The 18107-nt window shown below is 50.1% G+C and overlaps 1 protein-coding gene across 1 annotated transcript in view; it reads right to left on the bottom strand.

Annotated features, from left to right (window-relative positions):
• Positions 1-318: 318 nt before the first annotated feature.
• Positions 319-18107, bottom strand: part of FAM20C (FAM20C golgi associated secretory pathway kinase) — a 71870-nt gene continuing 54081 nt past the window's right edge. The window contains exons 4-10 of the mRNA XM_063089586.1: positions 17432-17524; positions 15597-15712; positions 4372-4552; positions 3572-3681; positions 3220-3301; positions 2236-2295; positions 319-1388 (exon numbers count right to left, since the gene is read on the bottom strand). Of these exons, the coding sequence (XP_062945656.1) occupies positions 1139-1388; positions 2236-2295; positions 3220-3301; positions 3572-3681; positions 4372-4552; positions 15597-15712; positions 17432-17524 (892 nt within the window). The 3' untranslated portion in view covers positions 319-1138. The remainder of the gene's footprint in view (positions 1389-2235; positions 2296-3219; positions 3302-3571; positions 3682-4371; positions 4553-15596; positions 15713-17431; positions 17525-18107) is intronic.

Genomic DNA, 18107 nt, shown 5'->3' with positions numbered 1-18107 from the left:
GCTGCCGTGGCTTTGGGGATCTCATCCAGTCCTCTGAGATCCGGCCTCACCAGGAGTGGGACAGACGCTGCCCTCTCCTCCCCCCATGCCTTCCCCTTGCCTTTGGAGAGCTTGGGCCTCACCCAGGCCTGTTTATCCAGGGGCTTGGCAGGCAGCTCTCCACAGTCCCAGCAGCCTCAGGCTGCCTGCCACCCTGGGGCACCACAAAAGCCAGGGGCCTCGGCTGTGCCCAGTTCCAGGACTTGCTTTTCTGGAGGGTGGTGGGCAGGTGCCAAGAACCAGGGTGTGAGGGCCCCCACCCCAGTGAGGCTGCCAATGCACATTTGCTGTATCTTTATTGCACTTTTACCACATTGCAAACGATTCCACAGAGGCTGCAAAGATAAACCTACTGCTGCGGTGCACAGCAGACCCTGCGTGATGTTATTTACATCAACTGTCCAAAGGGAGAGGACGAGCAGAGCCCACTGCTGCCAAGGAACGTCCCGGGCTGCTGCTGGCTGCGACGATAAGACGAATAGTCATTTACATCACTCTGAAACCCAATTTTAAGTATCCATCTGCGACACACGGCCATGACGTCCAGCAGGAGCCTCCTCCCACCTTGAGATGAGACCCTCCAGCCTTCTAGTGCAAAGGTCCCGGGAAGGAGGAGAAACAAGTTTTTATTTTAAATTAGGTCCAGAGTGTGAGAGCCCTTAACGGGTGAATTTGGCCAAGTAGGAGCCCCACGGAGCCAGCGGGAGGACAGTCGTTGGGTTAATTTGGTAGGTGATCTGTGGTCTGTATATATGTCTCTCTATTTATATACATATACACCATATATAAATACAAAATAGCAAATAAAGGCTTCCTTTCCCTACAAAAAGGATGGAATGCCTCTGCCGCTGGCCGCCTCTGTCTGTGAGCACAGACAGCACCTTCCTTCCTTTTTCTGCTCTCAAAAACTAACAAAAAGTGTCCTGTTAGACCTGCTGCGGAACTACCTCACCCTCCCCAGAGCCACAGTTCACCGACTGGGGGATGATCCCATCCTGTCTATGAATTCACTGAATTCACGATGTGGCACATGTGTGGTCGCTGTGAGGCTGTCTCCCTCCTCTTTCCTCAATGGGCACAGCGGGCAGCTGGCAGGTCACTACCTCTCGGGGGAGGCTCTGTGTTCAGTGTCCAGGTCATCTTCCACCACACTGTGGATGCCGTCCTTCTCGATGCAGTCCCGGACGGCCTGCAGCACAACGCGCAGCCGTCGGTCCAGGGCTTCCAGGTGCAGCCGGTACAGGACAGGTGCCACCTTATCCCTCTGCAGAGACTCTGCCATCAACAGGCTCAGCTTGTACTCCTCCTTGGCCAGGAGCTGCAGCCGCAGGTAGGTGGACTTCCTGATCCTGGAGGGGAGAGAGGAGATGCCTGGCCATCGGAAACCAGGCGCAGGGCAGCATTGTGGCTGCTGAGAGAGAGAGGGACAGAGAGAGAGAAACAGAGAGAGGGGAAAAGAGAGAGAGAGAGGAAAAGAGACAGATAGACAGACAGACAGACACAGAGAGGAGCCCAAAATCAAGGGCCTCATCAGCTGCTGAGCCATGTGACTGCTCAGGCCCCTGCCTCTCATCTGCATGAGGGATGCAGGTGCTGCCTTGCAGGGATAGGGTGCACGTGTAACACCCCAGCAGTGCCCAGCAGGCATTCTGCGTGCCCAAGGCAGACACAGGGCGAGGACGACATCCTGCCACCTGGAAGACCATCCCCAGGTAGGAGCAGCATGTCTGTCTGGGCAGGTGGGCACTGAGAAGTCTCTTTAGAGAAGTACAAACTGTTTGCACCACAGGCCTGTGTTCCCAACTGTAACAGGAGGGGAACCGGATAGGATAGCCCCATCTGAAGTGGCAGGGGGCAAAGCCTGGCAGCCACTGCCAACAGAGCAGGACCTTTGTGTCCAGCCAGTACTCTGTTCTAGGCCCCAGTGTCCTCATCTGGAAAATGGTCAGACATGGTTGTCACGAGCTTTGGGACCCTGCAGCTTGAGCTGGACAAGCATTAGGGTGGTGGATGAGGTGGGGCACGTGAGCTGCTGTGCACTGGGGTGAGGGTGTGTAGGACTCGGGGCTGTGGACGCCTGCCTTCTCTGCTGTTACAGCCAGGGAGGGGCTTGTGAAGACTCTGGCCTAATCTGCCAGGGGCTCGCTGGTGGGGAGTGGGGTGGGGACGGAGCCAGGCTCCCGGTGGAAGCCGTACCTGCAGCACTGCTGTAAGGGCACCAGAATGGAGAGCTCATCATGTGAGTATTTCCCAAACCTGCCAGGAGAAAAGTGGAATCGTCAAAGGGGCCACCTGTAGAAGGTGGCGAATGGGCTGCTGGACTTCAAGAGCTGCAGTGCTGGGCAGTGTGGCCTGGCCCCTGCCTGTCCTCAGCACCCCAGGCAGTGTGGCTGGCCCCTGCCTGTCCCCAGCCCTGGATGTGGGGTCCTGGCCACTCACCTGGGCCGAGGCACACCAATGAAGGGTTCTGGGCAGCTGGGTCAAGATGGCACGAGGGAGGGTCACCACGGTTTAGCCATTGTAGCATCTTTTACACGGGGTACAGGTGATCCACATGCATAAAGTATTTGAGTGCCCAAAGTGGATCCCTCTAAGGCATCTTTTATCTTTTTGGAATGGACATTCTCCTGCCTGAATTACTCGCTTCCCTGCCTTATTAATCAGGGGTCACCCTCTCCTGGTGACCAGGGTCTCATGACACTGTCCAGAACTGCCGAGTTTAGGTCAGCAGTGGCTGTAGGTTGGGGCAGCGAGGACCATCTCTTTTGACTAGCCCGCTCCAGACCCCGAGTGGGGGTTGAGGACCCAGGTGCTCACCATAGCCCTGCTATTGTTGGCCAGTAGCCCCTTTGAGCCTCAGTTTCCCCAGGGTAACACAGGGCCTAACAGGATGCACTGCACACAGGGTTACTGTGAGAATTTGGTGATATAACATCCGTCATAAACCAAGCACACTTTAGAGGCTCCGCTCCTGGGCAGCCCTCCGTCCCTGCCACGGGTGCCCTGTTGTGCCCCCAACTGGAGACCTGGGACAGCACCCTGCATCTCCCACAGGGATAGGCCTTTAGGGACATCCATGTCCCTTCCCACCGAGGGCCTGTTTCCTCCTGGGTCTGGGCTGGGCTCCAGAGAGGTGGGAGAGGAGATGGCCAGCCTTTCGTGAGGTCTGAACGGGCTCACCCTCTCCCGTTGTCTAAGTGGATAATAAACGTTTCATTCCCAAACTTCTCAAAAGTCTCATAGTGGTGGCGGTCCATGTTTCCTGCGGAGAAAACAAAAATAGTCGCAGCTTGCCGGAAGCCCAGCTGTGTCTTCCAGGGGCCCCTCTGCTCTCTGCACGGGGCATCTTTCTTCCCTCCCAAAGTACGACCTCTGGTCCATGATAACAAAGTGAAAGCAGAACTCCAGCCCCTCCTGCAGCCCTAGGGCCACGGCAGGGTCACATCAGGCAGTGTTCCCACTGCAGACCTCCAGGCTTTGTCCTGTCAATGCAGGGACCCCGCATTCCGAGTGCTCAGCCCACCAGACGTACCCATGAGGAAGTCGAAAATTGTCATGTCCATGATGTCCAGAACACGGTGGCCGCTATCATAGGGTGGTGTCTGCATCACCTCCTCACAGTAGTCGGGGTCCACTTCCCACCTGCAGAGGAGCCCACGTGAGATGGGCCAGGCCCCTCTATATGAACAGGGTGGCCCAAACCAAATTCTGGGGGTGCTCAACTCAGTACAGTGGGGAAGCAATGGACGGCAGTTGGAGAACAAAGTGTCTGCAAAGGGACGTGTGCCAGCAGCTGGCTATGAGGCTGCATTAACAGGAGTATAAGGTTGGGAGGTGATCAGGCCATGGTGCCCACCCTGGACTGACCATGCCTGGAAGTGACCATCAGCTCTGGCACCATGCTTTTTGGAGGTCACTGTTAAAAAATGGGGGCTGGATGCCAAGGTCACAAGGACGTCTTAGTGGCTGCAAGAACAGGAGATGTTTTTCCTGCATGAGCGGAAAACCAAGCTCAAACACTGAGATGTGGTATTTTGAAGGACCCCAGCGGGAGGCCAGCACCACTGGGGTGGGATAGGATGGGATGTACCTAATTCTCAGAGTAAGGATGTTGTTTAATCATGAAGTGGTCATCTCACAGGCAGCCTGGATTTATGCCCCTTCTCTGCCACCCCTTCGCACATGTGGCCATTGACAATCTGATATCCCTCCCAGGCCCAGTTTTCTCAGCTGCAAGATGCATAAAAGCTGGTCCTCCCAAGTCCCTATAAAAGGGGCGGGTGCCAGCTGCGCCCAGAGTCTGCCCGGAGCCACTGGCATGCCTGCACTCACTCTGCCTTCTTGCGCTTGTGGTAGGAGCGTCTCCAGGGGTTCCGCCACGTCTTCCTCTTGGCCAGGGACAGGTCTGGCAGGAAGGCCGCCAGCGACCCCTCTATCTGGTCCGGCTTACCACACACGGCATGCTCTGTGGAGCAGTAGTAGGAGCACTCTCCGTAGAAGCAGATGTTGTTGGCTGATGGGAGAGTGACAGAACGCTGGTTACTTGGAGCCACTCAGGGCCACATCCTCAATGCAGCCCCTCCCCAGGATTTCTGTCCTGGGCCAGGCCCAACTGCACATGCCATCCCATGGCCCTCCCAGGGCTGTGCCGGGCTTCTGCCTGGTGCTTCCCACCGACAGGACGCACCCACAATTCTCACATCCATCTCAGCAACCACCTCCACCCCCACCTTACAGAAAACAGAGCCCCACAGAGATGACTTTCAGAGTAACACAGCTGTTGGGGTAAGAGCTGGGACCTGAACCCAACTTCTTTCAACTCACCCTCAAAATTAAGGGACTGGAGTCTAAGGAAATTCTAGAGTCAATGTTCAATAGCTTAAAAAATGCATTTATATACTATGAATGAAGTGAAGACCCCATCCCTAGAATGGGAGGAGATTTTTGCAAATCACTTATAAGGATCTAGTATTCAGGATATATAAAGAATGCTTACAACTCAATAATAAAAAGATACATAACCCAATGAATAAACGGGCAGAGGACTTGCATGGACATTTCCCTGCAGAAGATATACAAATGGCCAACAAGCTCATGAAAAGATGCTCAATATCATTAGTCATCAGGGAAATGCAAATCAAATCCACAATGAGGTACCACCTCACACCCACTAGGATGGTTTTGATCAAAAGACTAGGTAATAACAAGGGTCAGCAAGGATGTGGAGAAACTGGAACCCTCGTGCACTGCTGGTGGGAATGTAAATGGTGCAGCTGTTGTGGACAACAGTTTGGCAGCTCCTCCAATGGATAAACAGAGTTACGATGTGACCCAGCAATTCCACTCCTAGGTATATACCTAAGAGAAATGAAAACACAGGTCCACACAAAAACTTATACATGAACACTCACAGCAGCACTATTCACAATAGCCCCCAAATAAAAACAACCCAAATGTCCATCAACTCATGAATGGAGAAACATAATTCGACTACCCACATGGTGGAATATTATTCAACCATAAAACAGGCATGCAGCACTGACCCATGCTACAACATGGATAAACCTTGAAAACATTTTGCTAAGTGAAAGAAGCCAGACAGAAAAGGACACATATTGTAGGATTCCATTTATACGAAGTGTCCAGAATAGGAAAATCCACAGAGACAGAGAGTAGATGAGTGGTTGCAGGGGCTGGGGGGGCGGGGGGGGGCAGATGTGGAGTGACTGCTGACAGGTACAGGATTCTTTTTGGAGTGATGAAAATATTCTGGATTTAGACAGTGGTGATGGTTGCACAACCTTGCAAATATTCTGAAAACCACTAAACTATACACTTTAAAATGGTGAATTTTATGGTACATGAATTATATCTCAATAAAAAAGAATAATTTTAAAAACGCATGCCCCTTGCTGCCCAGGCCAGTTAGCAGCTGTGGTTCGCTGCTTTCCTGCTAGAAGCCCTGGCGGTTACCTCATGCTGATCAGAGGCCCGACAGACAGTTCTATTCATGTATTTATTTGCTGGCTTAATCTATGTTTTCACACTTTAATTTGTTGGGTGGAGAAACCCTTAAAAGCCTGGGGTTGTGGAACTATGGTAAGTAAACGCCTCTGGTCTTCAGTGGATCACGCCTCACTCACAAGCTCCCTCCCGCTAGTGCAGGCGGCCAATGCCCCAGACAGACGGTTTCCTCCCTGAAGCAACACACTGAGGCTGAGCCACTCCCAGGATCTCTCTAGGGCTCTGGGAGCCTCCAGGCCACAGGGCAGACTCTCTGTAGGAACAGAATGCAGGCTCAGAAGGTCACTCGTAAGCCACACAGGGTCGCAGGGCTGCAACGACTCGGAGAGGGAGGGGGCAGGTGAACAAGCTGAGGTTGAGAGGGGAGGGCAGCCACTGCCTGACGGACCCTGGGCCCCCGGCACACCCCTCAGGCACCCAGCAAGTCCTCGCCAGCTCCCGATGACCGTCATCTGCCTCTCCCCTCCCTTCTCCCCGCCTCATCACCCAGAGCCGGCGTTGGGTAATTGCTTTAAGAATGATCGAGGGAAGATCAGCCTGTGATCCCGTCTGTGTGTTGCTACAGCTTAATCAGCAGCCCACAGTCAGACAATGCAGCCTCCACCCGGCAACAGCTCCATTTTCAGGAGGAAAATCTGTATCTATTGGCTGAAGCTATGAAATCCATCCACTATAATAGCCTCCCTGTGCTCACCTAAAGTTGGTTTTAGATGGTATCATGTTAAAAGAGAAAGGTATTTCACCGGCCCACAGCTTTTTCCTCATCAGAGATCCAAGTTCAGTTTTTAAAGGGACACCTAGGGTGGGATTAGGAGGAGGCTCTTTCCAGCTGTGTGACCTCCGATGAGGTGCTGCGCCTCTCTGTTCCCCGTTCCCTCACCTGTGTTGTGGGGGGTCACAGCAGCGCGTGCTTGCTGGGCTGAGCATTAAAGAAGGTAATCCATGTGAAGGCCCCAGGTAAGTGGCCGGTCAAGCTGAGAAGCCATTATGAAGATTGCTTGGAGAGGGGTGGACTTTTGGGGAGGAAAGAGCATGAGTCCTTTTCATTTTAGTAATAACAGTAAAGACAGACAGCTGGGAGAAGGCCAGGGTCCCAGTTGAGCCCAAGAGAGAAGCTGCTTCAAATGCCCAGGACCACTCCTCCAATCACCTGAAAATGGGCCCACCGTTAGCTCCCCCCAAGGGCAGGGGGGCCAGCAAATGCATGGCTTTCTGTGAGGATCAAGAAGGTCCCTTCATCTGTGTGGCCTGAGGGCCTATGATCAGTCCTAGCAGGAAGGTGAGTCTCTCAAGGAGGGTATGTCCGGGGCCTTTCTCGCCCACCCTGGACAGCTCCAAATGTGGGTGGCTGCATACACCAGTGACCATGCCATTCTTTAGGGATGATGGCTCTGGCCATTGGCAGAGGACCCACAGTTGCCAACCTCTCTCTTCCTCAATGTGCATTTAAACTGGACACTGTGTGGACAGAGTCCTGATGACTCTCTAGCCAAACCTAGGCCAATGTGGCAGGAAAAAGAGTCAACTTAATGATGCACAAAACCAACCTATGCTGAGTGGGGGCTGAGGGGCTGGGAGGGGTGGGGGCCTTCAGGAGCTGCTCACGACCTGTGTCTCATCACAGGATGGAGTTTGCATAGATGCCTTCACCTTGCAGAAACTCACAGAGCTGTGCAGGACGACCTGTGCACCTTTTAGGATGTTTGCAACATTTCGATAGATATTTACAGAAAAAGTGAAGGAGCATGTTCCGTGAGTGTTTGGAGCTGAGAAGACTTGGGCTCTGACCCCCGCCCTGCCTCTAGGCAGCTGCGTGGCCTTGGGGCACTTAACTGCCCTCTCTGAACGTGACTTCCACAATCCCTACATGGCACAGGAGGCTGGGAGCTATGGCACGAGGCTCAGAGGGCTCCAGCTGGCCCTTGTTTCTCCCTCTCTCCCAGATTGCCCATCTTCCTGCTAACTGCTGGCACTGAGCTGGGATGACTGGAGGGCCACCCCCTCCTCTGCTTCCTCCCATCTGCTCCTGGTTATCCCGCTGGCCGGATAGATTCTTCCCTTTTCTGAGGGACCCCAGAGGAGGGTTCCTGAGGCCACCGGAGGCAGAAGGGATGTCTGCAGTGTCCTCTAGCAGAGCATCTATGGCAATTTGGCATCAGATGGGTCCAGAAGAGCAAGCAAAGCAAAAATGACACAAATCTGAACAGATTTGCTTTTCTAAAATGAGATCAAAGCTGGCTCCCGAGGCCCTGCTGTGTCAGAGAAAACCAAACAGTCCCAAAGGCTTTCAGAAGAAATCTGGCTGACAGGGCAGTCGGGGTGAAGGTGGCTGTGTCCAGAAGTGACTGGCAGAGCTAGCCTGGCAGCCCGGCCTCCTGTGGAGACGTTCAAGGACAACTGTTGTCCAGGCATGTGTGAGCCAATGTCGGGGCACTGGGGGAGGGGCTCAGATGGTCAAGGGAGGTGCTCAGGACTTCATGGGAGCCATTGATAAAACTTCACTGGCCTGGAAACGCAATCAAGGGCTAGAAACTGGGAGCAGGAGGTTGAGCCATCAGGACCGACTAATCAGAGTGACAGCTCTGGTCAGATGTGAGAAGAGTTTCCGGCGATGACCCTCCAAGTGGTGGTGGTTATAAGTGGCTTTACTGTCAGGAGCTCGCGGAAGGCACCGGGTGACTGACAGCTCCCTACCTGCAGAGGACAGGGAGGGATTCCAAAACCTCAACCAGAATGGGAGGTGGAAGTGTCTTAACTTATCTGCTTAGACTAGTAATTAACTCAGTCTTTTGTTTGTAAGAACAAAAGCCAGCAAAAAGGCTCCACAACCCTTTACTAGCACAAAATGTACCTGAAAACACCAGTGCTAAAAACCGTGGAACATGGACGGTGTCGGTGGCTTCTTCCTTAAGATCCCAAAGCCAAACGCCTGTGCCCTCATGAACAACTTGTTGTTTGTCAGCAGGGCTGCCCGCGAGGCCCCTTTGTGCTGGAGCAAGTAGAATTCAGTGTAGAAACTTCTTGATTTGCTTCCCTTTCCTGAGTTTTCAAACCCCAGTTCCTCCACTTCATTTCGGGCAAGTCACTTAACTGCACCTGCATAATGCCCCTCAATGCCCCCTGAACGGATTAAAACAAAGTGCAGAACTCCAGCCAGGGGAACCACGCTCCACTGTAAGGAGAAACCAACTGCAGACGCATGCAATTACGTGGGTGAACCTCAAAATTAGGATGTTGAGTCACAGAAGCCAAACAAAAGAGTACATTCTGGGTGCCTTCACGTGTACAAGACTGTAGAAAAAGCAAACCAATCCACAAGACAGAAAGCAGATACAACGCTGTCGAGGGAGGAGATGGGAAGGGGCCGGGGCAGGCTTGGGGATGGAGGAGTCCACGCTCTCCACTGGGGCGAGGCTTTGCAGGTTTCACGTTTCAGGTGCATACATACACTTTATATACAATGTACCAAATGTGGGCGGCGGCGGCCGAGGAGGAGGAGGAGGAGAACACGGCGGCCGCGGAGAGCGGCTGAAATGCCTGTTCTGCAGGCCAGGCGCGCCGGAGTCTGACGCGATTCGCCGAGCCCCGTCCTCCGACGGGCTGGACGGCGGCCTTGAGCACCTCAGCGGTCTGTCCGCCGCTGCTCCCTCGAGCAGAGCCTGCGCCAGATCTGTCCATACTAATGGGAATGGAACTGGAACTGACTGATTATAAAATCAAGGTCCATCAGGCAAGATCATGCAGTAGGAAACTCTGCTTCCAAATGAAGGCACCAACATTCAGAATTTCTACTTATTCTAAGCTCAGCCCCGCCCACGCTCCTCTCTCAGATCAATTGGAAGAGTATTTGGCCCTTTGAGACTCTGAAGGCCGAAGGGAAGAAGGAAGAAGGGCTCGGGTCTGCTGTAGGCCTCTCAGGCCGCCTAGAGAGGAACCGGAACCGGACCTGGCACCCGGGCGGCAGCGCCAGCAGCGGTACGGCCTCCTCACCTGGCTGCAGCAGCAGCAGTGGCAGCCCCTCCTCACCCGAACATCAGGGCCCACCAGACCCAGGCGCCCCAACAATATCTCCTCAAGCCAAAGCCCCAGGACCCCAAGGACTGCATATGCACACCCTCCCACCCAACTCCCCCTTGGGACCTGACCTGACTGAAGGACATTTACCAGCCAACTGCTCCCACCAACTCACCCTAAGAGAGCAGCAGGTCTGCCTGCTGTGTTCATCAGACTGCCCAGTGGAACAGAAGATACTCTGCTCATTTCATCTGATCTGTGGACTGTGAAACCCCCTGCCACAATGAATAAACATCAAAGAAAAGATGCCAGAAATACGAAAAATCAAGAAAGTACACCACCAAAAGATAATAAATCTTAAGCTCTAGATCCTATAGAACAAGAAGCCCTTGAAATGACTGACAAGGAATTTCGAGTGATAATTCTAAGGAAACTGAATGAGATACAAGAAAACTCAGCTAGACATCATGATGAAACCAGGAAAAGTATACAGGACCTGAAAGAGGAAATGTACAAGGAAATCAATGCCCTGAAAAGAAATGTAGCAGAACTTGCTGAACTGAAGAAGTTATTCAGCGAAATAAAAAACACAATGGAGAGTTTAACCAGCAGGCTTGTGGAAGTTGAAGAGAAAACCTCTGATTGAAATAGACGCAAATCTCCCAAACTCATTCTATGAAGCAAACATCATCCTGATACCAAAACCAGGTAAAGATATAACCAAAAAAGAAAACTACAGGCCGATATCCTTGATGAATATAGATGCAAAAATCCTCACTAAAATACTAGCAAACAGAATACAGCAACACATACGTAAAATTATTTACCACGATCAAGTGGGATTCATCCCAGGGATGCAAGGTTGGTTCAACATACGCAAATCAATAAATGTGATACACTATATTAATAAAATCAAACACAAGGACCATATGATCATCTCTACAGATGCTGAAAAAGCATTTAATAAAATTCAACACTCATTCATGACAAAGACCCTCTATAAGTTAGGTATAGACGGAAAGTATCTCAACATAATTAAAGCCATATATGATAAACCCACTGCCAATATCATCCTGAATGGGGAAAAGCTGTAAGCTTTTCCTTTAAGAACAGGAACTAGACAAGGATGCCCACTCTCACCACTCCTATTCAACATAGTGTTGGAAGTACTAGCCAGAGCAATCAGAGAAGAGAAGGAAATAAAGGGCATTCAGATTGGAAAAGATGAAGTCAAACTGTCCCTCTTTGCAGATGACATGATCCTATATATCGAACAGCCTAAAGCCTCTACAAAAAAACTCTTGGAGGTGATAAATGATTTCAGCACAGTAGCAGGATACAAAATCAACACACAAAAATCAGTAGCATTTCTATTCTCCAATAGTGAACATGCAGAAAGAGAAATCAAGAAAGCTTGCCCATTTACAATAGCCACCAAAAAAATAAAATACTTAGGAACTGAGTTAACCAAGGATGTGAAAAATCTCTATCATGAGAACTACAAACCACTGCTGAGAGAAATTAGAGAGGATACAAGAAGATGGAAAGATATCCCATGCTCTTGGATTGGAAGAATCAACATAGTGAAAATGTCCATACTACCCAAAGTGATATACAAGTTTAATGCAATCCCCATCAAAATTCCAATGACATTTTTCTCAGAAATGGAAAGAACTATCCAGACATTTATATGGAATAACAAAAGGCCACGCATAGCCAAAGCAACGCTGAGCAAAAAAAATAAAGCTGGAGGCATAACAGTACCTGACTTTAAACTATAGTACAAAGCTATAATAACCCAAACAGTATGGTACTGGTATAAAAACAGACACACTGATCAATGGAATAGAATAGAGAATCCAGAAATCAACCCACACACCTACAGCCATCTGATCTTTGACAAAGGCACCAAGCCTATACACTGGGGAAGAGACTGCCTCTTTAGTAAATGGTGCTGGGAGAACTGGATATCCATATGCAGGAGAATGAAACTAGACCCATACCTTTCACCATACACTAAAGTCAACTCAAAATGGATTAAAGAATTAAACATACACCCTGAAACAATAAAACTTCTTAAAGAAAACATAGGAGAGACACTTCAGGAAATAGGACTGGACACAGACTTCATGAATACGACCCCAAAAGCACAGGCAACCAAAGGAAAAATAAACAAATGGGATTATATCAAACTAAAGAGCTTCTGCACAGCAAAAGAAACAATTAACAGAGTTAAAAGACAACCAACAGAGTGGGAGAAAATATTTGCAAAATATACATCTGACAAAGGATTAATATCCAGAATATACAAGGAACTCAAACAACTTTACAAGAAAAAAACAAGCAACCCAATTAAAAAATGAGCAAAAGAGCTAAGTAGGCATTTCTCTAAGGAAGATATACAAATGGCCAACAGACATATGAAAAAATGCTCAACATCACTCAGCATCAGGAAATGCAAATCAAAACTACACTGAGATACCATCTCACCCCAGTTAGGATGGCTAAAATCCGAAAGACTCTAAACGATAAATGCTGGCGAGGTCATGGAGAAAAAGGAACTCTCATACATTGTTGGTGGGACTGCAAAATGGTGCAGCCTCTATGGAAAATGGTATGGAGGTTCCTCAAACAATTGCAGATAGATCTGCCATATGACCCAGCTATCCCACTGCTGGGAATATACCCAGAGGAATGGAAATCATCAAGTCGAAGGTATACCTGTTCCCCAATGTTCATCGCAGCACTCTTTACAATAGCCAAGAGTTGGAACCAGCCCAAATGTCCATCATCGGATGAGTGGATACGGAAAATGTGGTACATCTACACAATGGAATACTACTCAGCTATAAAAACGAATGAAATACTGCCATTTGCAACAACATGGATGGACCTTGAGAGAATTAAATTAAGCGAAACAAGTCAGGCACAGAAAGAGAAATACCACATGTTCTCACTTATTGGTGGGAGCTAAAAATAAATAAATAAATTCACACACACACACACACACACACACACACACAAAACGGGGGGGGGAAGGAGACACAACAACTACAATTCCTTGAAGTTGATACAACAAGCAAACAGAAAGGACATGGTTAGGTGGGAGGGGGGAGAGGGGGGAGGGAGGGAGGTTTTGGTAATGGGCCACAATAATCATCCACATTGTATATCGACAAAATAAAATTAAGGAAAAAAATAAAATAAAATAAAATAAAATAATAATAATAATAATAATAAATAAAAAATTGTAAAAAAAAAAAATGTACCAAACTTACCAAACATTACACATTTTAAATGTGTGCCATTTGTTGTATGTCCATCAGACCTCAAAAAAACTTTAAGAACAGTGATGAAGACACATTCCACCCCCGCCGGCTGGTCCTTAGAATTCAATGAGAAATCACTCAGCAAGCGCTCTGGCCGCTCTTCCTGTGCTCCTGCCGCCTGGGATCCTTCCCAGCTTGGGCAGAGAGGTTTCTAATGGACATGTGCTGGTGGGATGTGAAGGTCCTGTCCTTGTCTCTGTGGGGGGGGGCTTCCCGACAGGACTCTCCCTCCCTGTTCACATCCAGCTGGCCAGAACCGGATCTGTCTGATGGATCTGGGGGAGTTGCTGGCCCTGGATCCACCTGCTCAGGGTGCTTGGTACTGCCCTGCCCACATCTGGACACTGAGCAGGTAAAGGGGCATTTTGACCCTTCCCTGCCTGGCCCTGTGACCTCTTTCAGTCAGTGCTGAATTGAGATCCTCAGAAATTAGGCCTGGTCTGAAACGTAGAGCATCAAGTCTATGCTGGAAGAATGTTAGCAATTGCTGAACTGAGCCGTGTGCACCTGTGCATGGGAGAATGTTATTCTCTTCGCTTTTTGAAACTTTGAAATATATCACTATGAAAGCTGCAATAAAAATTGTAAGAAGAAATGGATATGAAGTAACCAAGCATCCAAGCACAGCCTGGGTGGCATCTTGGGGACGGTGGTGGCACGGGCTGGGCACAGCCAGACTGTGAGGTGTTCAGACACTATGAGCAGTGGCTGGACGCTGGAGGAGCTGGGATGTGAGGTTGTGGGAAGGGCATCAGGGCTGACCTCCAATCCACCAGGGGCTGAGGAGAGCAGGAGCTCAGATGCACCTGTGGGATCCCAGGAGGAAGCCTTGGAAGCCCAGCTTGGGGAGGTGGAGTTCAGCCCTTCAAAAAGAAGGACCTTTGCAGCTCAGCCTGCCCACACAGGGACTGAGTTATCCGTGAGGGCATGCAAGCTGCGGCTGTGGGTCCTGCTCAGGTGGGGCTGACTGAGAAGCCCTCAAAGACCCTCCCAACATGTGGGCTCTTATCCTGCCTCTTGATTTCTGGTCATGTGGGTCCAGGCACGTTCTTCCCTGCCTTTTGGGGGGATTTCGGTCCTAGTTTTTTCTTATTAAAGGGCTCTGAGAGGAAGAAACCATACGAGGATCGCAATGAGTACTGAATGACAATAATAGAGCTTAATTAAATTCTGAATTTATGAATGCAGTTGAGAAAAAATGCAGCGTATATAGATCTGAAACATCTACAAGAAACGAGCTTTTAGGTTGAGCTTTTGTGTGCCAGGGAATCTGAAGACACAGCTAATCAAGGGCCTTAATTGGATTTTATCTGCATGCACTAAACAGACACAGGTAGAGTGTGGCTGAGGCATTCCTGCAGCGTGAGCCGTGCCAATCAAGAGTAGCTTTCCCACGGTGTGTGGAGTGTGTAGAGTCCCCCCAGTGACTGCCTGGTCACTTCATTCCTCTGCCCAGCATCGCGGGAACCACTCAAGCACCTTTAATGGAATGCAAGTGACAAAAGTCCTGGGGACGTGGGAGGACTTCACCAGAGCTCAGGACAAGTGATCAGGGACGGACCAGTCAGCAGAGCCTCAAGTGTCAGGTTTAAAGCAACCTGGGGCAGATAATTAAGCAGAATATCATTTGTGTTCATGTGTGCACTTAAGATGTAAGATATAAAGTCTTGAATATTTTTATAAACTTCAGCACCTCAGTAGATATATCTATTTCCACCCAATATGCAGGGCATCCTGTGCCAACCCTCCGAGGGCACCAGGGATTGGTGAAGCTGCTGCTCTGGTCCCTGTCACGATGTGAGGGTCCTGCTGGGGTATTTTTAAATCTGGAGAGGAATCTAGAGAACAGAGGTCACCCCTGGTGGGGCTACCTGGAGATGACATCCTGGAGAAGCTGGGAGTTTCCAAAAGTGAGTTCATTTTGCCTTTTAAAATAAACAAATGGTAAAAATAACCTCTATGCCCAGCAAAGAGGATTGATTCAATAATGCTGGGACAACCATTTCTGGCCACCCTTTAAGCCTGCAGTATAGATCAACACGCACAGATGTGGAGGGCCCACGGTATGTCCGAAAGTGGAAACAGCAGGTGGAAGAATGTTATTCCACAGCAACTTCCCTTTTGTGAGAGAGGTAACCAAGCTCACAGTCACCGTGTGCCCACGGGACGGTGGCCCCTGTGCAAGCCTACCTGGAGAGATGAAGAAGGTTCTCCACAGCTTCTTGTCTCGAGTGACGTCCCGGATTTCCTTGGTCATGTTGACCATCCTGCCAGCCACCGGAGGCACTCGGCGGAAGTCCAGGATCCTGGCAAGAAAGGGGCAGGAAAGGAGGCCTCACTGTCCGTGGCCCCTCCTGGCAGCTCCCAACAGCCAGCCTGAGTGAAGCACAGTTCTCTGCCTTTGTGGAAACCAACCCTGGGGCCTCAGCCTGGGACTGGCAGTAATGGGGGCAGAAGTGGACCCAGAGGACTGAGGCTGGCGACGCTTCATTGACTGGCATCGGCCCTGCCAAGTGCCTCAAGAACTTAAACATGCCCTCATTCCAGGGCTAAACTTAAACTGAAATTGAATTAAATCGGCCACTTCTAATGGCACTCTTTCTGAGCTGTGCGGTATGTGTTGCACTTGCTTAATTAAATGGAGAATGCTGGAGGTGAGCATTCTCTGATGATACAGGATGTCTCGATGGGCCTGCACCGTTGTTGTGAAGGGACAGTGGTGTCCACCATCAACCCAAGCCCCAGGCCCAATGGGAGGGGCTGCAGAGCCCCCGCCAACCCCCCCACCCCATCGACAGGCACCCGAGCCAAGGGGATCCTGCATTTCCTAATAAGTGATGGTAGCTTCATGGCTTTAAGGGATTTCTGTAGTCACCACATAAGATTTTTTATTTAAAAAAAAAGGGGGGGGGGGCTTTCAAATGAATATGCACATGAATCACCCAGGATCTTGTTAAAATGCAGATTTGGCCAGTGCATCTAGGTGGAGCCCAGGACTCTGCATTCTAACCAGCCGGGGCACAGGAGAGGATGCCAATGTGGCCAGCTGCAGCCATGCCCTGGCCAAGACACTCCAGCCGGGGCCCCACGGGGCAGGCTGGGGAGAGTCCAGAGGACCAAGGGTGGGTGCCTCCTCCCCTCCACTCTGCCTGGGTGGGAGTCTCCCAATCCTCTGGAATCCTCTGGAACCCTCGGAGCTTACCCCAGGGTCAGGCCCATGAAGTGTCCCTCAAAGACACAGAGGCTGAGCCCAAGGGGCTGCTGAGGAGCCCACTTCACAGAGCTACATGTCAGCCATCCTCCCACCTCCCTAGCAGCAAGGGGCCAAGCGGAACCTAAAGAGTAATTCACACTCTGCTGGGTCAGAGCCATTCCTCAGGAGACAGGTGGCCACACAGGTCTCCCACTCACTCTCACCATGAACGCCATTTCCTCCAGGAAGCCTTCTTTGGTGGCCAAGAGAAGTTCATACCCCATGATCCTTAACACTTAATACTCCTTCCTTCCCTCCCTCCCTTCCCTCTTTTCTTTTTCCTTTATTCCCAACTATACACCTACCTACCACCTGCCCACAGCTGCTCCTTGTATCTCCCATTTGCCAGGCACTGTGGTAGGTGCTGGGTACGTGGGAGGAGATGCCTACCTAGATTATAAGAACCATGACAGCAGGGACCACTTCTCTCTGTTAGAGAGGAATGGTTAAGGAATGGGACTCTGGGCAAGTAATTTCTCACAGTGCCTCAGTTTTCTCATCTGTAAAATGGGGATATGACAGTACCTACCTATAGGGTATGGTGAGGGCTAAAAGAACTTATATATATACAGTACTCTGAACAGAGCAGCCACTGGACAAGGAGTAGCTATGAGTGTTGTTTATTGTCACTACTGTGTTCCCAGTGCCCAGAACTCGTCGCAGGTGGTCACTAACGGATCTGGGTAAATGAATGCATGACCAAATGAATGCAGGATTGGGCTGCATCGGCAACAGCTCCTCCTTGGGGAGGACAACAGAAGGAAGGGCTCACCTGTCCAGGTGGAAGGCAGCGATCTCCGCATTGTGCCTCTCGTAGTCGGAGAAATAAAAAAAGTCAGGAGGTGTCTCCTGCTCCCTCGTTTGCCTAGAGAAAATGGGACAAAAACAGAAAGGGTCTGTCACTGAGAAAACTTCCAGTTTTAGGGTGCATGCCGCGGTGTGCTGGACCCAGCTTGTACCAGCTGTCAAGAGCTGACTTAAATTTCCAAGAACTTTGCTAACTGGTTGTTAAACAGAGTCATCATTAAAAATTAAATTATATAAACTTACAGTTAAATACATTATATTTTTAAAGCAGTAAGTACCTAAATCTCATCACTTTGTAATTGTTTTGTTTCATTTTACTATTTCCTCTGTTCCTGAGGTTATATACGAGTCTTGTATCTGCAGGGTGGATGCTGTGCGTTTCTTCCCAACTCCGCACTAGTGACCTCATGTTGGCAGTTTGAAATCAGCCAAGCAGGAGGTATTTACACCATGGAAACGGGCAAACTCTACAAATCAGGCTTTTCCCCCCGGGGAATTGGTTATTAAATATTTATCGGCCCACTACCAGGTCTAAGCCACCAGCCAAACACAGACTCTTGGCAAAGCTGATGTGCAAAAGGCAGCCTTTGCCTCTGGGCCCAGAAACTTGGACTGAGTGTGGGCCATGGAGCAGTGGATGG

Source organism: Cynocephalus volans, chromosome 3, assembly GCF_027409185.1.
Source record: "Cynocephalus volans isolate mCynVol1 chromosome 3, mCynVol1.pri, whole genome shotgun sequence".
NCBI classification, from domain to species: Eukaryota; Metazoa; Chordata; class Mammalia; order Dermoptera; family Cynocephalidae; genus Cynocephalus; species Cynocephalus volans.
This window is presented reverse-complemented; position numbering and strand designations above follow the sequence as displayed.